This window comes from Macaca thibetana, chromosome 6 (assembly GCF_024542745.1).
Source record: "Macaca thibetana thibetana isolate TM-01 chromosome 6, ASM2454274v1, whole genome shotgun sequence".
Lineage (NCBI taxonomy): Eukaryota > Metazoa > Chordata > Mammalia > Primates > Cercopithecidae > Macaca > Macaca thibetana.
In genome coordinates this window covers 100,812,366-100,830,532 of record NC_065583.1, presented here as the reverse complement: position 1 = coordinate 100,830,532, position 18,167 = coordinate 100,812,366, and the positions used below count along the sequence as shown (strand labels likewise).

Here is an 18,167-nt window from a genome sequence, read left to right as displayed (position 1 = left end):
TGGTAGTACTACACTTAGAGAAGCTTGCCTGCTATTGATAGAATACTAGGGTGCAAGGATGAGCTGTTTGGTATTGTTGCTGAAGAATATTAAAAATATATTGATAGAATTCTGTCAAATAAATTGTATTCATGGTAGCTATTTGATATATTATAGTTTTGACTACAAAACTCTGCTTTATACTAATGGATCCAGAAATAGTATTAAAAAGCATTCATAAAATTTTACCACCTTTCTTATTCTTGGTTTCATTTCTTATTTCATAGACCATAAAGTTAGAGAGAAAAGGGCCAGCTGCTAACACAGCTTTTTACAAGAGTGATTAACTGTGGATTTTGGAAATTTAAAAGCTCACAATTGACATTCTAGGAAAATACTTGTTTAATAACCAGTGGAACAGAAAAAAGTAGTAGGATACTTTTCTTGTCTTTTTACATTCCGCCTTCACCAGCCACTTCTTTGGCTCTGTCAAGAATCACCCTCCATTATATTGATCCGGGATACATCAGCTCTGTCCCATTCTGCACAGGTGGGAGGGGAGATGGGTGCTATCTCAGCAAAATGACAGAATATAAATTAACTAGGAAACAAGGAAGTGGTGCTGGTTCAAGGTTGCTGGAGAGAGTCGAAGAAAGGCAGGTTCCTTGGGGTTCTTTTTGTAATGTCTTTGATGTGTGTTCTCCCGTGTGGTACTAGAACAGAGTATCATTTCTCTGGAAACAATTTTATCCTATTTAAAAGCAATCTAAATGCCCATCAGGGATCTTTGTGCTATATTCATGCAATGTAATGTTATACAGCAGTGAAAATGAATGAACTAGAGCTATTAATATATGACCAATACTTAAATTTCATGAACAGTATATTAAGCCAAAAATAAAGTTGCTGAAGGCCACACAGTACATACCTTTATATGAAGTTAGAAACATGTGAAATCGTACTCTATACTGCTTAAGAATATATATGTACTTAGGGAATAAGTGAAAACATGCAGGGGAGTGACAGAAAATTCAGAAGCAGGGTTTCTTCCAGGAGGAAGAAGGGAAAGGAGTAAAGATTGGGGATGGATGTGGCATAGTGGAGTTCAACTGATGTTTCATTTCTGAACCTGGGTATTGTATTAATCTGGACATTTTTTAGTGTGGCCAAAATGTTTTATTTTAAAACGTGTCAGCCCGGCATTATACCCTCATTGGATTCTACTTTAAGCTCCAAAAATAAACTTATTAAAGAGATCAGTCTATATGGTTGGCTGTGTTGGGGCTTTTTAAAAAAGGGGTGACAAGCTACCTACCAGTTTGACTTGTTAATGATAGGGACCCTGTAAGTGAGGTAGAATTAGTGATAAATAGCTTGCCCATTAAGACTTATGTTTCTGTTCTATATCACCAAGCAAAGAAGTATTAATGTTGGAGTAAGGAAACTAACTTAAAAATCAGGCCCTGGTGTGTTCAGAAGCAAATGAATTTGGACCTGGAAAGATGTGTCCTCCCCATATATATATATATATACATATATATATATATATATATTTTTTTCTTTTTCTTTAGATGGAGTCTAGCGCTCTTGCCCAGGCTGGAGTATAGTGGTGTGATCTTAGCACACTGCAGCCTCCACCTCCTGGGTTCAAGCAATTCTCCTGCCTCTGTCTCCCGAGTAGCTGGGATTACAGGTGCATGCCACCACGCCCAGCTAATTTTTTGTATTTTTAGTAGAGACAGGTTTGGCCAGGCTGTTCTTGAACTCCTGGCCTCAAGTGATCTGCCCGCCTTGGCCTCCCAAAGTGCTGGGATTATAGGCGTGAGCCTCTGCGTCCGGCCTGTCTTCCTCATATTTAATTCAAAGTAAGAATAATACCAAACAATAAAACAAGATGTCTATATATACTGAAATTAAAATAGCATCTTTTCAAATTACCTGAAGGTTAACCTCTTGATAAATTGAAAGAAGCTGAACTTTTTGCCTCTTACAATTGATGGTGGAGGATGGTCAGGAAACTGGCTCTGCTGGTGACTTAGTGTATGATATAATGTACCTGTTGGGTACTTCCATGGAGCCAAAGCCAAAAGACATAAAGTGCTCCCCTTTGTATATATTCCCAGCATCCAGCATAAGCCTGGCACCTAGTAGGCTTTTATTATATATTATTATTATTATATATAGTATTAATACAGGATGAATGAAAGAAGGAAGGAATTCTTTGTTCTGTGAGGGTGTATTTCACTGGAAATTGCCAAAAGGTCATTGGAAACCAATATTAATTAATGAAGATGGTGATCAAACTGGTACTCTAGTTTTGCTTAAAAATGAAATGTTGTGTTTATGAGTGGCATGTAATTTGACTCTAAAGATCATTCTAAAAGAGTAATTCTATAGTTCTTATATTTTGCAAAAATAATGTTGCTGCTTTTTTTTTTTTTTGAGACAGAGTCTCGCTCTGTTGCCCAGGCTGGAGTGCAGTGGCATGATCTTGGCTCACTGCAACCTCCACCTCCCGGGTTCAAGTGATTCTTCTGCCTCAGCCTCCCAAGTAGCTGGGACTACAGGCACGCACCACCACGCCCGGCTAATTTTTGTATTTTTAGTAGAGGTGGGGTTTCACCATATTGGCCAGGCTGGTCTCGAACTTCTGACCTTGTGATCCACCCCCCTCGGCCTCCCAAAGTGCTGGGACTACAGGCGTGAATCACCGCACCCAGTTGCTTCTTAAGGTGATTACTTTGGAAAAATGAATTTTCTCCTTGTAGATGAAAAATTCAGTTGCATTACTTTATAAACATACCTTATGCTGCTGAAGTTTTGGACTTTTATTTCAAAAGCTGTGTTATCAAGGGGAAAATAAAGTTCACTTGAATTGGCTTGTTTAGCAAATTCTTTCACAAACATTGCTGCATGTTTCATTAAAATCGTGATACGTATTTATTTAAAAGCCCTTTTGCCATTACAGTAGAATTTTAGGTAGTCTGAGAAAATATGCCATTTCAGGAATTGTTCTTAAGGATGATTTAAGTGAAGTTTTGTTAAGGCAGACTTGAGGTTCTAAAGTTATTTTGAGAGTTTAAGTTTGTTTCAAAGAAAAATGGTGTAACAAAATAGGCCGGGTGCGGTGGCTCAAGCCTGTAATCCCAGCACTTTGGGAGGCCGAGACGGGCGGATCACGAGGTCAGGAGATCGAGACCATCCTGGCTAACACGGTGAAACCCCGTCTCTACTAAAAATACAAAAAAAAAACTAGCCGGGCGAGGTGGTGGGCGCCTGTAGTCCCAGCTACTTGGGAGGCTGAGGCAGGAGAATGGCATAAACCCGGGAGGCGGAGCTTGCAGTGAGCTGAGATCCGGCCACTGCACCCTAGCCTGGGCGACAGAGCGAGACTCTGTCTCAAAAAAAAAAAACACAAAAAAACAAAATAAATAGAATGTGAGGGTGTTAGGTATTTATTATGACAGAATTAACCTGATGCCTAAATTTATGAAATTCAAAGGAATCAACTTTTTGTTGTTAGAAGTGAGTGCTTTTGTCCTTTTGGATAGTTTTTATTTGGAGTGGTCACAACTTCAAAAAGATAGTGGAAATTTCAGGAAAGAGTGAGAAAATCCACCCAAGATAAACTGTAAAACCTTTTTTTTAAAGAAAACTTCTTATGATAACAGAATGATAACATGTGGTGATTACCTTTACTTACTAGTGAAAGAAATGGCTTAATATATAAGCTGCTCTAATGACATCTAATGGCTAGCAGCCAGGGATGCTGCTAAACATCCCAAAATGCACAGGATATCCCTACGGAACACATTATTTGGCCCCAAATTTCAACACTCCAAAACCAAACAAATATATTACAAGAAAACAAACCACAGACCTGTATCTTTTGATTATAGACATAAAAATCCTCAGTGAAATGTAAGTACATGGAATCAGAAATATATAACAAATGATTATACATCATGACTATTGGATTTATTTCAGGCATACAGGTTTGGTTTAAAAATCTGGAAACCAATTAATCTAATCTCGCTTATCAAAAGCTACATGATAGTCCCAATAGACAGGAAAAGCTCTTCAACACCCCTTCATAATAAAAACACTGAAAAAACTACGACTAACGTGGAACTTTCTTGACCTGACAATGGACATTTAAGAAAACCTCAAAGACATTAAACTTACCTGTTGTTAAGATACAGTATTCCGGCCGGGCGCGATGGCTCACGCCTGTAATCCCAGCACTTTGGGAGGCCAAGACAGGCGGATCACGAGGTCCGGAGATTGAGACCATCCTGGCTAACATGTGAAACCCTGTCTCTACTAAAAATACATAAAAAGTAGCTGGGTGTGATGGTGGGCACCTGTAGTCCCAGCTACTAGGGAGACTGAGGCGGGAGAATAGCATGAACCCAGGAGGCGGAGCTTACAGTGAGCTGAGATCACGCCACTGCACTCCAGCCTGGGAGACAGAGCGAGACTCCATCTCAAAAAAAAAAAAAAAAAAAAAAGATGCAGTAATCCTCAGATCACTCTCTAAGTTCAATGCAATTTTTGTATCAAATCCCAGCTGGCTTTCTTGGAGAAATTGACAAGCTGATCCTAAAATTCATAGGATTCATATCTCTGTTTCAAAACTTGCTACAAAGTGAGTAATCAAGACAGTGTGGAGGGTGGGGTTAAAAGAAAAGACAGTGTGGAATTGGCATAAGCACAGACATATGATCAATGTGATAGAATTGAGAGTCTAGAAATAAACTTATGGACATTTGATTACTGACAATTCAGTGGAGAAAGATTTTTTTTCAAACAAATGGTGCCAAGATAGCTGTCTGTGCAAGAGAATGAAGATGGAGCCTTACTTCCTGTCATATTTGAGTTTGGAAGATAACTCAAAATGGACCAAAGATCTGTTATGAGTTAAAACTGTTACACTCTTTGAAGAAAACATAAGTCTAAATCTTTGTAACCTTGAATGAGGCAAGGATTTCTTAAGTATGACATCAAAAGCACAAGTGAGAAGAGCAAAAATAGATACGTTGAACTATATCAAAATAAAAGCTTTTATTCTTCAAAGAACACCATCAAGAAAGTGAAAAGACAACCCATTGAATAGAAGAATTTTTGCAAATCATATATCCAGTAAGGGACTTGTATCTAGAAAATATATATATATATAAAAGTCAGTGGTAAAAAGATAACTCAGAAAATGGACAAATGATCCATATAGGTTTCTCTCCAAAGAGTATATGCCAACAACCAAGAAGCACATGAAAAGATGCTCAACATCATTAAGCATCAGGTAAATTCAAATCAATGCCATTGTTAGATACCACTTTATACCCACTAGGATGGCTATAACTATGAAAAAAAAAAAGGTATTGTCTGGGATGCAGACAAGTTAGAATCCTCATACATTGCTAGTGGGACTGTAAAATGGTACAGCCATTTTGGAAAACAGTCTGGTGGTACCTCATGACATTTACTATGTGATCTAGCAATTCCACTAGATGTTACTTAAGACAATGAGAATATGATGTCCACATAAAAAGTTATACACATGTTCATAAGAGCATTAGTCATAATAGCCAAAAAGTAGAAACAACCCTAACATCCATCAACTGAAGAATGGATACCTAAAATGTGTTACATGCATACAATAGAAGGTTTTTCAACCATAAAAAGGAATGAAGTACAGATACATGTTGCAACATGATGAACCTCGAAAATATTATGGTAGTTGAAAGACATCAGTCACAAAAAGTCTCGTATTGTCTGATTCCATTTATATGAAATATCCAGAATAGGCAAATCCATAGAGAGAAAGATTAGTGGTTGCCTAGGGCTCTTGGGTTGTGGGGGGGAATGGAGAGTGATTACTAATGAGTATAGAGTTTCTTTTTGGAGTGATAATATCTAGAATTACATGGTGGTGATGGTTGGCCAATTTTAATATACTAAAGACCGCCTAATTGCACATTCCAAGTGGGTGAATTGCATAGTGTGTGAATTATATCAATAAAGTTGATACACACACACACACACACACACACACTTTTAAATGGCAGTAGTGCTGAGATTGAAAAATCTTTGTCTCTATTTTAATTCCATTCTTAAGGCAATATCCTTCTGAGGCTTATACCCAATGCATCATGTATTTTGAGGTATTTCTACTCTGGTTGGAGTGTGTTCCAAGCTCTTTGTGAACTTTGGTCACTGTTCACTACTAATTTCTGGTGGTTATTTACCAGGTCCCACAGAGGTTCCTAAACAACTTTGAGGACTGGTATTTGGCAAGAGTTGAGGTGACCGACCCTTCAGCAGATCTCTGGAGCTCCCTCTATGTGCAGCTCTGTTATCTGGCATTCTGTCTCACAAATTATAGTTTCCCTGTGCCCACCAAGGAGGCAGTCATGTTGTTTACCTCATTTGTTTTTCCTCTCTCAGGAATCACAGTTCTGTGCCAAATACACCTGAAAAGTTTTCCCCCTCACATGTTTTGTCCAGTTTTCTCATTGTTTATGGTTGGAGGACATTTCTCATGCAGTTAATTTTTTATGATTGAAAGCAGAGGTCAGGTGGCACAATTGAACACTGCACAGAACACTGCACAGAACGAACAGAAGAGGAAGGCTGGAGAAAAACATTCTATTAAGTTTAAAACATGATTGCCGGCCAGGTGTGGTGGCTCATGCCTGTAATCTCAGCACTTTGGGAGGGCAGGGTGGGCTGATCACCTGAGGTCAGGAGTTCGAGACCAGCCTTGCCAACATGGCGAAACCCCGTCTCTACTAAAAATACAAAAATTAGCCAGACATGGTAGCGGGTGCCTGTAATCCTAGCTATTTGGGAGGCTGAGGCAGGAGAATGGTGTGAACCTAGGAGGCAGAGGTTCCAGTGAGCAAGATCATGCCACTGCACTCCAGCTTTGGTGACAGAGTGAGACTTCATCTCAAAAAAAAAAAGGTCGAACATGGTGGCTCACGCCTGTAATCCCAGCACTTTGGGAGGTCAAGGCTGTCGGATTGCCTGAGCTCAGGAGTTCAACACCAGCCTGGGCAACATGGTGAAACCCCATCTCTACTAACATACAAAAAAATTAACCAGGTGTGGTGGTGGGCACCTGTAGTCCCAGCCACTCACTCTGGAGGCTGAGGCAGGAGAATTGTTTGAACCCGGTAGGTGGAGGTTGCAGTGAGCTGACATCATACCACTGCACTCCAGCCTAGGTGACAGAGCGAGACTCCATCTCCAACAAAACAAAACAAAACAAAAACAGAAGAGGGAGATGTATGAAGTTAGAAAAGCTGTCCTAAACGTTGCCCGTGTTCTAAAACTTCAGGAAAGTTAATCTTCACTTAAAAATTAGCAATGGGAAAAGAACCAAATTCAAATTTCTTACAAAATTATTATGAGAAGAAAGAGAATAAGGAGTAGGATGTCATTACAGATAATGTGTACATGCCAGAAAAACATGCTCACAGATGAAATAAAAATGATGATCTGGCTGGGCGCAGTGGCTCACACCTGTAATCCCAGCACTTTGGGAGGCCGAGGCTGGCAGATCACCTGAGGTCAGGAGTTTAAGAACAGCCTGGCCAACATGGTGAAACCCCATCTCTCCAAAAGTACAAAAAATTAACTGGGCATGGTGGCGGGTGCCTGTAATCCCAGCTTATTCGTGAGGCTGAGGCGGGAGAATTGCTTGAACCCAGGAGGCGGAGGTTGCAGTGAGCCGAGATTGCGCCATTGCGAGACTCCGTCCCATCCGTCCCACCTGTCCCACCCGTCCCCCCCACCAAAAAAAAAAATCTGTTTTAAAATGAGCTAAAAGACACTAAAAAAAATGATACTAGATGTGAAAGAACATCAATGAGCAATATGAAAGCTTAGAAATGAGGTGATAGGATTTAAGAAAGAAGTATAAAGAAAAAGATCAATTTAGGACTGAAGCGTAAACTTGAAAGAATATAGTAACAAATAAATGTAATACATATAGTTTTAGAGAAGTAGAATTTAAAAAGAGGGATGTGCAAAAAACTAACATAGCAGGCTTGATCACAAAGCTTTCCTTAGAAAGGCCATCCTGCAAGTTTGGCCCTTGACTGGAGTCTGGGACCTTGCATTTCGGAAGAGTTTTCACCATTTCCTGATGAGAGTGCCTCACTGTGCCTTAACTGTTAACGCAGACAGCGTGGTTTATGCTGATCACCTACTTTCTCAGAGCTGGAATTTTGGTACATGGTAGGGAGACAGTGTCTATGGGACCAGTCTGGCATACAAATCATGGGTGCTGAGTCTCTAATGAGCTTCCCTGGTGGACAACATTTCACACGTGTTGTTACAATTCATTGCTGGGGAAATTAAGTGCATCCTGTGTGACTCCGCCTGGAGAGGATTCTTGGATGCCCGGTTCCCCCTGGACTTTGCCTTAGGCACCTTTTCCTTTGCCTGATTTTGCTTCGCATTCTTTCACTGTAGTAAATCATAGCTCTTAGTATTATTCTGTGTTGAGTCCTCTGTATCCTCCTTGAATCACTGAACCTGGCAGCGGTCTTGTGGACTCAACATACACTTTTCTCATTATTTGCCTTTCTAATGGGCTTATTGGCAGGATTTAGGAATGCAAAGTTAGTCATGTTGTTTAATTACAAATCAATTGTAAGTGAATCTACAACCCTGAAGTTTTGTAATATAATACAATTTATATTTTATAAATCACATTAACTGCTGAAAAGTTAGACAAATGGTGAATTTATGAACTCTGAAAACTGTACATACAGAAATATTTTCAGCAATAGATTTCATGTGTTATATGGTAGTTTTTTTTGTCATTGTTTCCATTTTAAAATGGTATTTAAATAAATTCTGTACCCTTATTGCCTTTGTCTAAGTCAAAAAGATTGGTTTTCTTTTTTTTTTTTGTAAGCAGGGTTAGAGTAATACAGAGTCAATTTCTCTGTGCAGCTTTTGGCAAAGATGTTTCCCTCCCATTATTGAGGGGAAAAAAAGCATCTGTTATATTTTTGGTGTCTGAAATATTGATAAACTATTTTCCCATGTTGTATATAAGATTTCTATGCAGGTTCACACAGCATGAATTCTAGCTACACGTTGTTGGTGAGTTTCAAAGCACATAGAGTTTGTCTTCCACAAGGATAAATAATTTAGAATTGCTTGAATGTTTCAGGTCAGTGATCAGATACTATTGGATACTTAAGGATGCTGGTAGATATAACCCTTAGTTCAAAAAAATATATAATTCTAATGGAAATAGGTGCTAACAGAAGGAAATTTCATTTCTATTGGGAAGGAAGACTCCAACTCCAGAATACTTATAAATTTATACTTATAAATACTTATGAAATATATGGCAACTCCAGAAGCATGGTTAGTCCTTCTTGTAGTTGCTTGATAATTATTCTAGATGGGAATCAGTCTGATTTAAGATTGCCCAGTGGTTGATCTTTTATTAAAGTCAATGTAGATATCAGTTTTAAAAAACAGCATCTAATTTGAAATTTAGATTACTTGTTTAGTAAGGGCAAAAAGAAAAAACAAAAACTCACATAGCAAAAAGAAAACACAGAAAACACCCACAACCAACCAAATAAAAAATCACACACACAACACATTAATACTTACATTAATACCATTAATTAAAATAACCTATACCTGTGCTCTCTAAAGGTTGTGAGCTAACTTAAAAACCAACTTGGTTGTTCACAGTTACTGGTTTCTTTTTGATATTGTAGATATTGGGTAATTATATGTAGATGAAGGCTGTAAGCCTTCTACCCCACCTGCTGTGTACCAGGTAGTGGGTTAATTCAAACTGAATTCTGTCACTCATTTAGATACTTTTTAGCAAGCAGGCACAAAAACAGTCATGTAAACTCTTCTCTAGCTCTATGAAATTCCAATTGTCTTTTTGGTATTCTGTCAGTACCTTGTTTCAGTGGTTCACTTGAGGCATATGCAACATTATAATAGCGACAGTTCACTTTTAGTTGGAGTCAGGGAACAAACCCTGAGATAATGGGTAGAACAGGGGATGCTTTCAGAATCCTAAGCCTTAAAACACCATCCCTTAGGGTATGGTCTGTTGGATTTATAGGATTATTATACCCTGTTCATGTGAGGGAGGAGGCAACTGGGCAGTATTTCTGGACAGCCCACAAACTTCCATACCACAGTGAAAAATTATGTCTTACACATCTGTTGTTGACAGAAGATAAAGGCAGCTAGCTGAGATGCTTTTAGGAAAGGCTGCTAGATTGTGGTTTCTTGATTAGTCTCATGCCAACTCTTATGGCCTGAATGTTTGTGTCCTTCAAAATTCACATGTTGAAACCTAATCACTACTGTGGAGATATTAAGAAGGGCCCTTTTACTAAGTGATTAGGTTATGAGGGCAGAACGTTTGCAAATGGGATTAATGCCCTTAAATTAATAGAAAAGACTTAAAGGAACTGTTTGCCCCTCCTCCATGTGAAGACACACAGAAGGTGCCATCTATGGAGACTGCGCCCTCACTAGACACCAAATCTGCTGGCACCTTGATCTTGGACTTGACATCTTCCAGAACTCTGAGCAATAAAATTCTGTTTACAGACTGCCCATTCTGAGGTATTCTGTTATAACCCAAATGAACAAAGATGCCAACTAAGCACCCTTCTAGAGTCGATGTCTGATTAGGGCGCTAACATGTTAACTAGTCACTCCTAGGATGGACTTAGTTAAACCTAATTGTCAGAACAGCCAAAGTAAGGACTCACATCTAAACATACGGGTAACTGGTTAGATACCAACTCAGAGCCCAGGCTATCAGCCGAACTTCCAACTTAGATCTTTGACCATGAATTCAAGTGAGCTCTTGTCAGCTACATAACCAATCACTGCCTAACTGTTTCTTCCTGTAAATAATGTTTTACATTTAATAACTATCTGGCTATTTCACAGACAGTTCTGGAGCTTTGTGATTCAAAGGGAAAAAAATAAAGCGAACCTGGTTTTCCCATAGGAAGATGGCAGACATTTGTAGAGCATCTACTGTCCGCTGAGCCCTACAGGTGGTACAAAATGAATTAAGACATAATTCTTGCCTTCAGGGAGCTTAGATCTATTAAGGAAGGTAGAGGCACAACATAAATTGCTGTAATTCAAGACAAATTAAGTTAACTGCTACAAGAGGGAGAGAAAGGGCTGAACACCTGTTATCCTTCAGTTTTGGAGTTGCTTCCCTCTGAAAATCATTAACAGATTATCATTCTTTGGAAGCTAGCTCAAACCTGTCACAGATACATTACACCACCAAAGGACAGCATTCAGTTACTAGGCAACATTCCTAATTTGAGGTAAAGTATTTCTCTTTTCCAGGGCTTTGGGGCCTTAGTCAAAGGAGTCATCTAGAAGTGAAGGAATCTCTTTTGGGTACTGGTTTTTCGGGCTCTGATTTTAGGTTCTCTAAAGTTCTGGGTGATGGCTTGTTTTCTTAACTCGGGAAACTGGACGTTACCTAAAATTACAGCTATGAGAAGGGTGGTTAGGTTTATAGCACAAACACTTATGCCTTTCTTTTGTTAAATAATTTAGTGACCTGCTGTTATTTTCCTTGCCTTTAAAAATAAGCTCTCAAGCCTGTAAGGGCTATTGACAGAAACATCTAAGGACTGGCTGATAAAGGAAATTGAATTACTGCATTAGTACTGCATTGATTAGTACTTCTTAACACGAATTGGAATTGTACATACATTTATTAGTCATGCTGTAGCTCATTCTCAAATCTTTTTGAAATTTATTGAACTTCTAATTTTGTTTTGGATAGATACAGGGACAATAAGGAGAGTGTGAATGCTTTAACTGAGTTTAAGGAAGTAACAGTGTTTTATACCCACTAAATGTGGCCATGGTAATGTGTGTTTTTTTTCTTTTCTTTTGGAGACGGAGTCTCACTCTGTCACCCGGGCTGGAGTGCAGTGGCACAATCTCAGCTCACTGAAACCTCTGCCTCCCGGGTTCAAACGATTCTCCTGCCTCAGCCTCCCGAGTAGCTGGGACTACAGGCGTGTACCACTACGCCCCGCTAATTTTTGTATTTTTCATAGAGACGGGGTTTCATCATGTTGGTTGACCAGGATGGTCTCAATCTCTTGACCTCGTGATCCACCCGCCTCGGCCTCCCAAAGTGCTGGGATTACAGACGTGAGCCACTGCTCCGAGCCGCATATATGTTGTTAATTACAGAGAAAATAACACTTGTTGCATATGTTAGAATCTTTTTTTTTTTTTTTTTTTTTTTTGCCGAGATGTAGACTCGCTCTGTCTCCCAGGTTGGAGTGCAGTGGCGTGATCTCAGCTCACTGCAATCTCCACCTCCCGTGTTCAAGCGATTCTTGTGCCTCAGCCTCCTGAGCAGCTGGGACTACAGGTGCATACCACCATGCCTGGCTAATTTTTATATTTTTTAGTAAAAACGAGGTTTTGCCATGTTGGCCAGGCTGGTTTCAAACTCCTCACCTCAGGTGATCGGCCTGCCTCGGCCTCCCAAAGTGCTGGAATTACAGGTGTGAGCCACTGCGCCTGGCTTAGAATCTTGATTAAAAGTATTTATCAAGATGATCTCATGCTAAAGAATAAGGAGGACAGTTTTAAGTATCTTGACATATTTTTCTAGCTGATCACAGCTTTTCATGAAGATATGACCACTGTGCTTGGCTAATCAAGACCGTGTTTGGTTCTATTCCTAGAGCAAAACCAAAACAAAATGTTGTTACCATTACTTCCCTTTCCCGTTCTTGTTTTTCGTGTTAGAGTAACTATCCTTGTCTTGCATCAGTCTACTTAACAGCACCAGTGTTAATGGAATACAACAGCCTGATGAATTTTCATTTTGCTCCTTTTGTTTGATTTCCTATCAGAATGCTAATGTTTGCCGTAATGTAGCCAGAATGTTTCTAGTTCCTGAATTAATTTTTTATTTATGCATTTACATCTAGTCTAATTGTATTTGATTCTTTTACAGGAATTTTAAACAGCTATCAAGTAAAATGGAATTTATGACAATTAATGGAACAACATTAAGGAATCTGGAAATCCTACAGAATCAGGTCAGGCAACCATAAGGGCTAGTTTATTATAAATGGTTTTGGAAAAACTTCTGAGTAAGGCAACGGTCTGTTTTTAGAGATGCAGGTGAAAATGTAGTGTCTTTAGCTGACTGCACTATTAGTTGATAACTGTAGCACTCTTTGGAGAATGAACTGTACATAATACTTCTCTGGGTTTTTTTTGGGGGAATGATGGAGCTGTCCTTTTTAATGACTGAGGGGCATGCTTATCCTGACAATTTCTGTAACGTCATCTCTGTATCAGGTAGTTTTTTGGAAAGGCATTGTCACTGAAAATTAATATGAAGTGGATTTTTTTTTTTTTGGCTACTTGGTTATATTTTTTCTATATACCTTTAACTTTTTGTTGAAAAGTTTGCAGTCTTATTTCATTATTCAGGTTATAAAACAGGTTTCTGGGATATTCATTTTGACTGTAAGATTTATAACATTTCAGTTCACAAACTTTTTTTTTCTTCTTCTTGGAGACGGAATCTCGCTCTGTTGGCCAGGCTGGATTAAGTGAAGGGACACCATATTGGCTCACTGCAACCTCTGCCTCCCAGGTTCAAGTGATTCTTCTGCCTCAGCCTCCCGAGTAGCTGGGATTACAGGCACCCACCACTACGCCTGGCTAATTTTTGTATTTTTAGTAGAGACAGGGTTTCACTATGTTGGCCAGGCTGGTCTTGAACTCTTGACCTCAGGTGATCCACCTGCCTCGGCCTCCCGAAGTCCTAGGATTACAGGCGTGAGCCAACACACCCGGCCTCAGTTCACAAACTTTCATTGTTTATTTGTCCTTTGTTGATGAATTAGGAAGATAACAGGGAGATTAAAGTTACTGCTTTCATTTATTAAACTATCACTTGGGAAGATGAGATATTATATTATAACATTAATGTTATCCTAACAAAATCATAAAGATAAAAAGCAACCCCACATCATTTGATTAAGTAGTGGAGAATCATCTGAACCATCTGAGTCAAAGGAGTTAAAATTCTCCAGAAATATTTATTACTATTGCAAATTAAAGTAAACACTGAATTTATTCCCCTGACTCCTGAATCTGCATATTATTAACTAGTGTCTCTCAATTTCTTCCTGTTCCAGTCTGTTCTAGTATTCTGAGTTCAGATGTATTTTTGTTCAATAACATTTTTATCTTGTCATCATCCAAAAGCTGAAAATCTGTCCTGCAGGTCTCTCTCATCAACTCTGTAGCCATCTCCATGATAGGAAATAAGTAGTAGGAATAAAGAGACATTTCTTGACTGAAGGAGTGCTCACAGTCAGCCTGCAGCCAGCCGTGGCATTGTAAGCATTCCTTGCTTCTGTGCATCTTACCTGTTCAAATCCTACTACAACAGAGTCAGTTCTGAAATCAAATTCCTAAGGCAGAAATCATCTAGAGTCAAAATACCCTTCAAAATTCCTTCCTTTATTGGGGCTTGCACCATTTTAGAAGCAGAAGCTGAGAATTAACATCTTCTGCTTGTCTTTGTACCTCAACTTCACCCCCACCCACCCCCAACCTTTTCAAGGAGCAATGGAAAGAGGTACAGGGTAGGAGTTGGGTGTCAGCGAGAACAAGGATATAATAGGACACATGTCTCTCGCACCTCTCTTGTCTGAGCCTGCTTCTCCAGGGGTGTCAAAGAATTGCCTTCCTCACGGGACCCTTTACCCCAGTCAGGCCAGTCAAGCTCTGGTCTCAGGAGCAGTGCTGCTCCTGATCTGAACTGCCCTCCTCAGCCTGTCCAGCCATCCTCAGAGGAACCTTTGTGACCTTGTACCTTCTCTGTGTTCTCTGCATTGAAATCCTGAGACCTGAGAGCTCATGTCACACCTTTTCTAGTTGATTGCTGGCAGGTGGCATTGTGTCCTAATTATGGGCCTTTTTCCAACTTGGCTATGAACACTCTGAGGGCAGGACCATGTCCTTGCTATGTTCAGCACATAGGAGGTACTCTGGAAGTAGCTACTTACAGAGGAGAAGGAAAAAAGACAAGACAAAAAAACTCAACTCAAGTGGAAACAGCCATTTTAGGTCTCAAGATTTAAATGTCTCAGTGGGTTTTGTAATACTACTGTGAAACCTTGGTTAAAATTAATTATGTCTAGTTAATTGTGATTTTTTTTTGTAAGGACCCAAATTTTAAGTGGCAAAAGCAAACGTTTCTAGGGATTTAGTAAAACAAACTAAAATAAAATCCTTCCTGGGTAAATAACTAGAGTGCAGTGCAGGTTCATATCTATCTCCAGCACCTTGTTCAGTGTTGTCGTGAGAGCATTGGTTTATAAAATGGTAACTGAAAAACCAAAGGAAAATTAAATCATCTTCACTATATTGTATTTCCCAAGGCAGGAAAGTGTGCAATTATATTTTAAAGATGCTTGAATAAGCATACATTTCAAAATAATCTTCTGAATAATTTATTCTTAGGTAACCAAAAACTACAAACGATCCCTTTTCTGTGTAAAATATCAGTCCTTCATTCTGTGTGTATGTATTCATCTGTCAAACATTAAATGAACACCTGTTATAAGCCACATTGTGGTAGGTATATATGACATTTAGAATCGGGGTATATGAAATAACCATTTGGCACAAATAATTGTCTAGTTAATAAAACTTGTTTTCTGGTCTTTCTTAGACTGATATGAAAACCAAAGGAAGTTTGCTGTGGGTTTTAGACCACACTAAAACTTCATTTGGGAGACGGAAGTTAAAGAAGTGGGTGACCCAGCCACTCCTTAAATTAAGGTAAAGGGAATCCTTTTTGGGGTGTTTAATCTGAAATTATAAAATTGTGAAGTGAAAGGCATCTCTTAAAACCAAGGTTACCATTATTTCTAAGAACACAGTTTTAAATTGGGTAACATTTTATTTTATAACTGAGCAATAGACTGGCTGTCTAGTATTACAGGGATTTTTTTCCCCCATTCTCATGAATGAGCCTGCTTGCAGATTGGCAGACATAGGGCATTGCCCAAGGATAGTGAGGAGAGATGCGTTTTGTGGAGGACTTTGAAGGCTAGGCTGAGGAGTTCATAGCCAGAGGGAGTTCATTCAGTGATTCTGAGCATGGGGCTGATATGATCAGAGCTGGGCTTATGTGCAGGAGGGGACTGAGTGGTAGTGGTGGTGGGGTCAAGTTAGCAAGTTCAGGGAGAGATGCCGAGAACCCGAGCTACAGCAGTAACAGCAAGGAGTCCAAAAGAGGGGTTAGGTGTGAAATGCTTAGAAGAGTAAAGTGAGTAAACTTGGAGCTCCCTAAGGGAAGATACTTGAATCCAGTGCCTAACATACAGTGATTTCCAAGGTTGTCTGCATGTTGTCTGCATGTTGGAATCACCTGGGATGCATCACAAAATACTGATGCCTGTGTCCAGCCCCCATAGATTGTGATTTAACTGGTCTCCAGCATGACCAGGGAGTTGAGATTTAAATTTTACCCAGATGATTCTGATATGCAGATAAATGTGGAGATTCTGACCTAGAACAGTGCCTGGCACTTAGTAGTTTATGTTTATGTTTATTGAATGAAAACTGTTATTTATTGCACAGTTTCTATTTACTGGTGTTTAATACTGAAAATCACCTTCTGAGATAGGTCCTTGAAATGAGGAAACAGATTCAGAGAGCTTCACTAACTTGCTCAGTGTTTCACAGCTGATAGAGCTAAGTATCAGATTTAAAACCAGCATTGACTCCAGAGACCTTAGCAGGAACAAGCCATTATCCTGAATAGTTACACCTCTGGCTAGACCAGAGTGAATATGGTGTGGTGGTGAAGAGAACTGCTATGTGTTGGCTCTGTCAACTGAGTGAGTCACTCCCACTAATCCTCAGTGGTCTCACCTTTGACATGGTGGAACACCTCATCATAGCATTGCTGTAAGGAATAAAGTTTTGACCTCTTTATCTCACACCACACAGTACGCTAGGAGCTTTATGAGCATTGTCTCTTTTAAACTGCACAGAGCCTCACTACACAGATGCTGTTATTAGCCCCATGTTACTCTGTGATTAATAAATAGTCACTATCTTCAAGAAAGGATTGCAGATGTTAATGTTGGTCGTAGGCTTGAAGACACTGTTTCGGGTTTTGCTGCTGTTTTCTTCTCTTTCTTTTGCAAGGTGTTTTACTTACAATGTCAACTTTAAAAGGTCACTAAAGTTAACTGAACAATAATCTAGGCAGACATCACTTTACAAAAAAAGAGGGAAAGCTCAAAATGCCCTTTTCTATAGAGAACCCACAGTACAGTTTTGTTCAGGGCAAAGAAAAAAGAAACTTGATCATACTATGAGAAACTCAGCCATAGGTTTGGAATCTGTACTCACACCACACATTCACTGAGGATAATATTCTCCTCACACAATTGATTTGCTGCTGTGTTTCTCTGCTCTTTGTCTGATATTAACAATTATAAACAGAGCAGGGCAGCTAGTATTTGGAATAATCCTTACAGTGTGATGGCATCAAGGACATTTCACTTCTGTTCATACCACTGGTTCTCTTGGTGTACGTGGGTTTCCTCTTCTTCAGTAAAGTCATTTTTGATATTGGAAGTCTTGCAAATCTTCTCAGGACTTTTCTCCTTGATCATATTGGCAACAGTCTTGCTTGTAACATCAAGCAAACCTTTGATGTCTAAGTAGTTTGCAGGCAGAAGAAGTACAGAAAGTATTCCTTGATTGACTTTCAGGAATTCTTGGTCCTAAGGAGGGATCTCCTCTGTTCGTTTTCTTTGTTCGCATCATCCTTGGGAGGAGGAGGTCCATTTTTGTGGTGGGTGCACCACCAAATGACCTTTTAAAAATATTGCTACATTGACATTTGGTAGAGGAGCTGCGTCATTATCTCCATCATCCATTCTCAAGTCTTCCAGCATGGTCTTGATAGTCACAGATTGTTTGGCAATTTCCACATCAAATATCTCCCCATCAGAACTCAGCACCTTAATTGACAGCATGGTGTTTGAGCTTAAGGAGACCACTGGCCAGAGGCTTATGAGAGCAGGGCGGCGTCAGCAAAGAAGAGGAAGGCAGAGGACAAGGACACTCAAGAC

General features: G+C 39.5%; 1 protein-coding gene and 1 pseudogene across 2 annotated transcripts in view; one reads left to right on the top strand and one right to left on the bottom strand.

Moving 5' to 3' along the window:
* The window catches only part of MSH3 (mutS homolog 3), a 221,234-nt gene that overhangs the window by 72,760 nt on the left and 130,307 nt on the right, over nucleotides 1–18,167 (top strand). For both annotated transcript variants that reach the window (XM_050795642.1, XM_050795643.1), the window contains exons 11-12: nucleotides 13,004–13,088; nucleotides 15,746–15,855. In XM_050795642.1, the coding sequence (XP_050651599.1) occupies nucleotides 13,004–13,088; nucleotides 15,746–15,855 (195 nt within the window). The remainder of the gene's footprint in view (nucleotides 1–13,003; nucleotides 13,089–15,745; nucleotides 15,856–18,167) is intronic.
* On the bottom strand, nucleotides 17,589–18,071 carry LOC126957621 (S-phase kinase-associated protein 1-like; annotated as a pseudogene).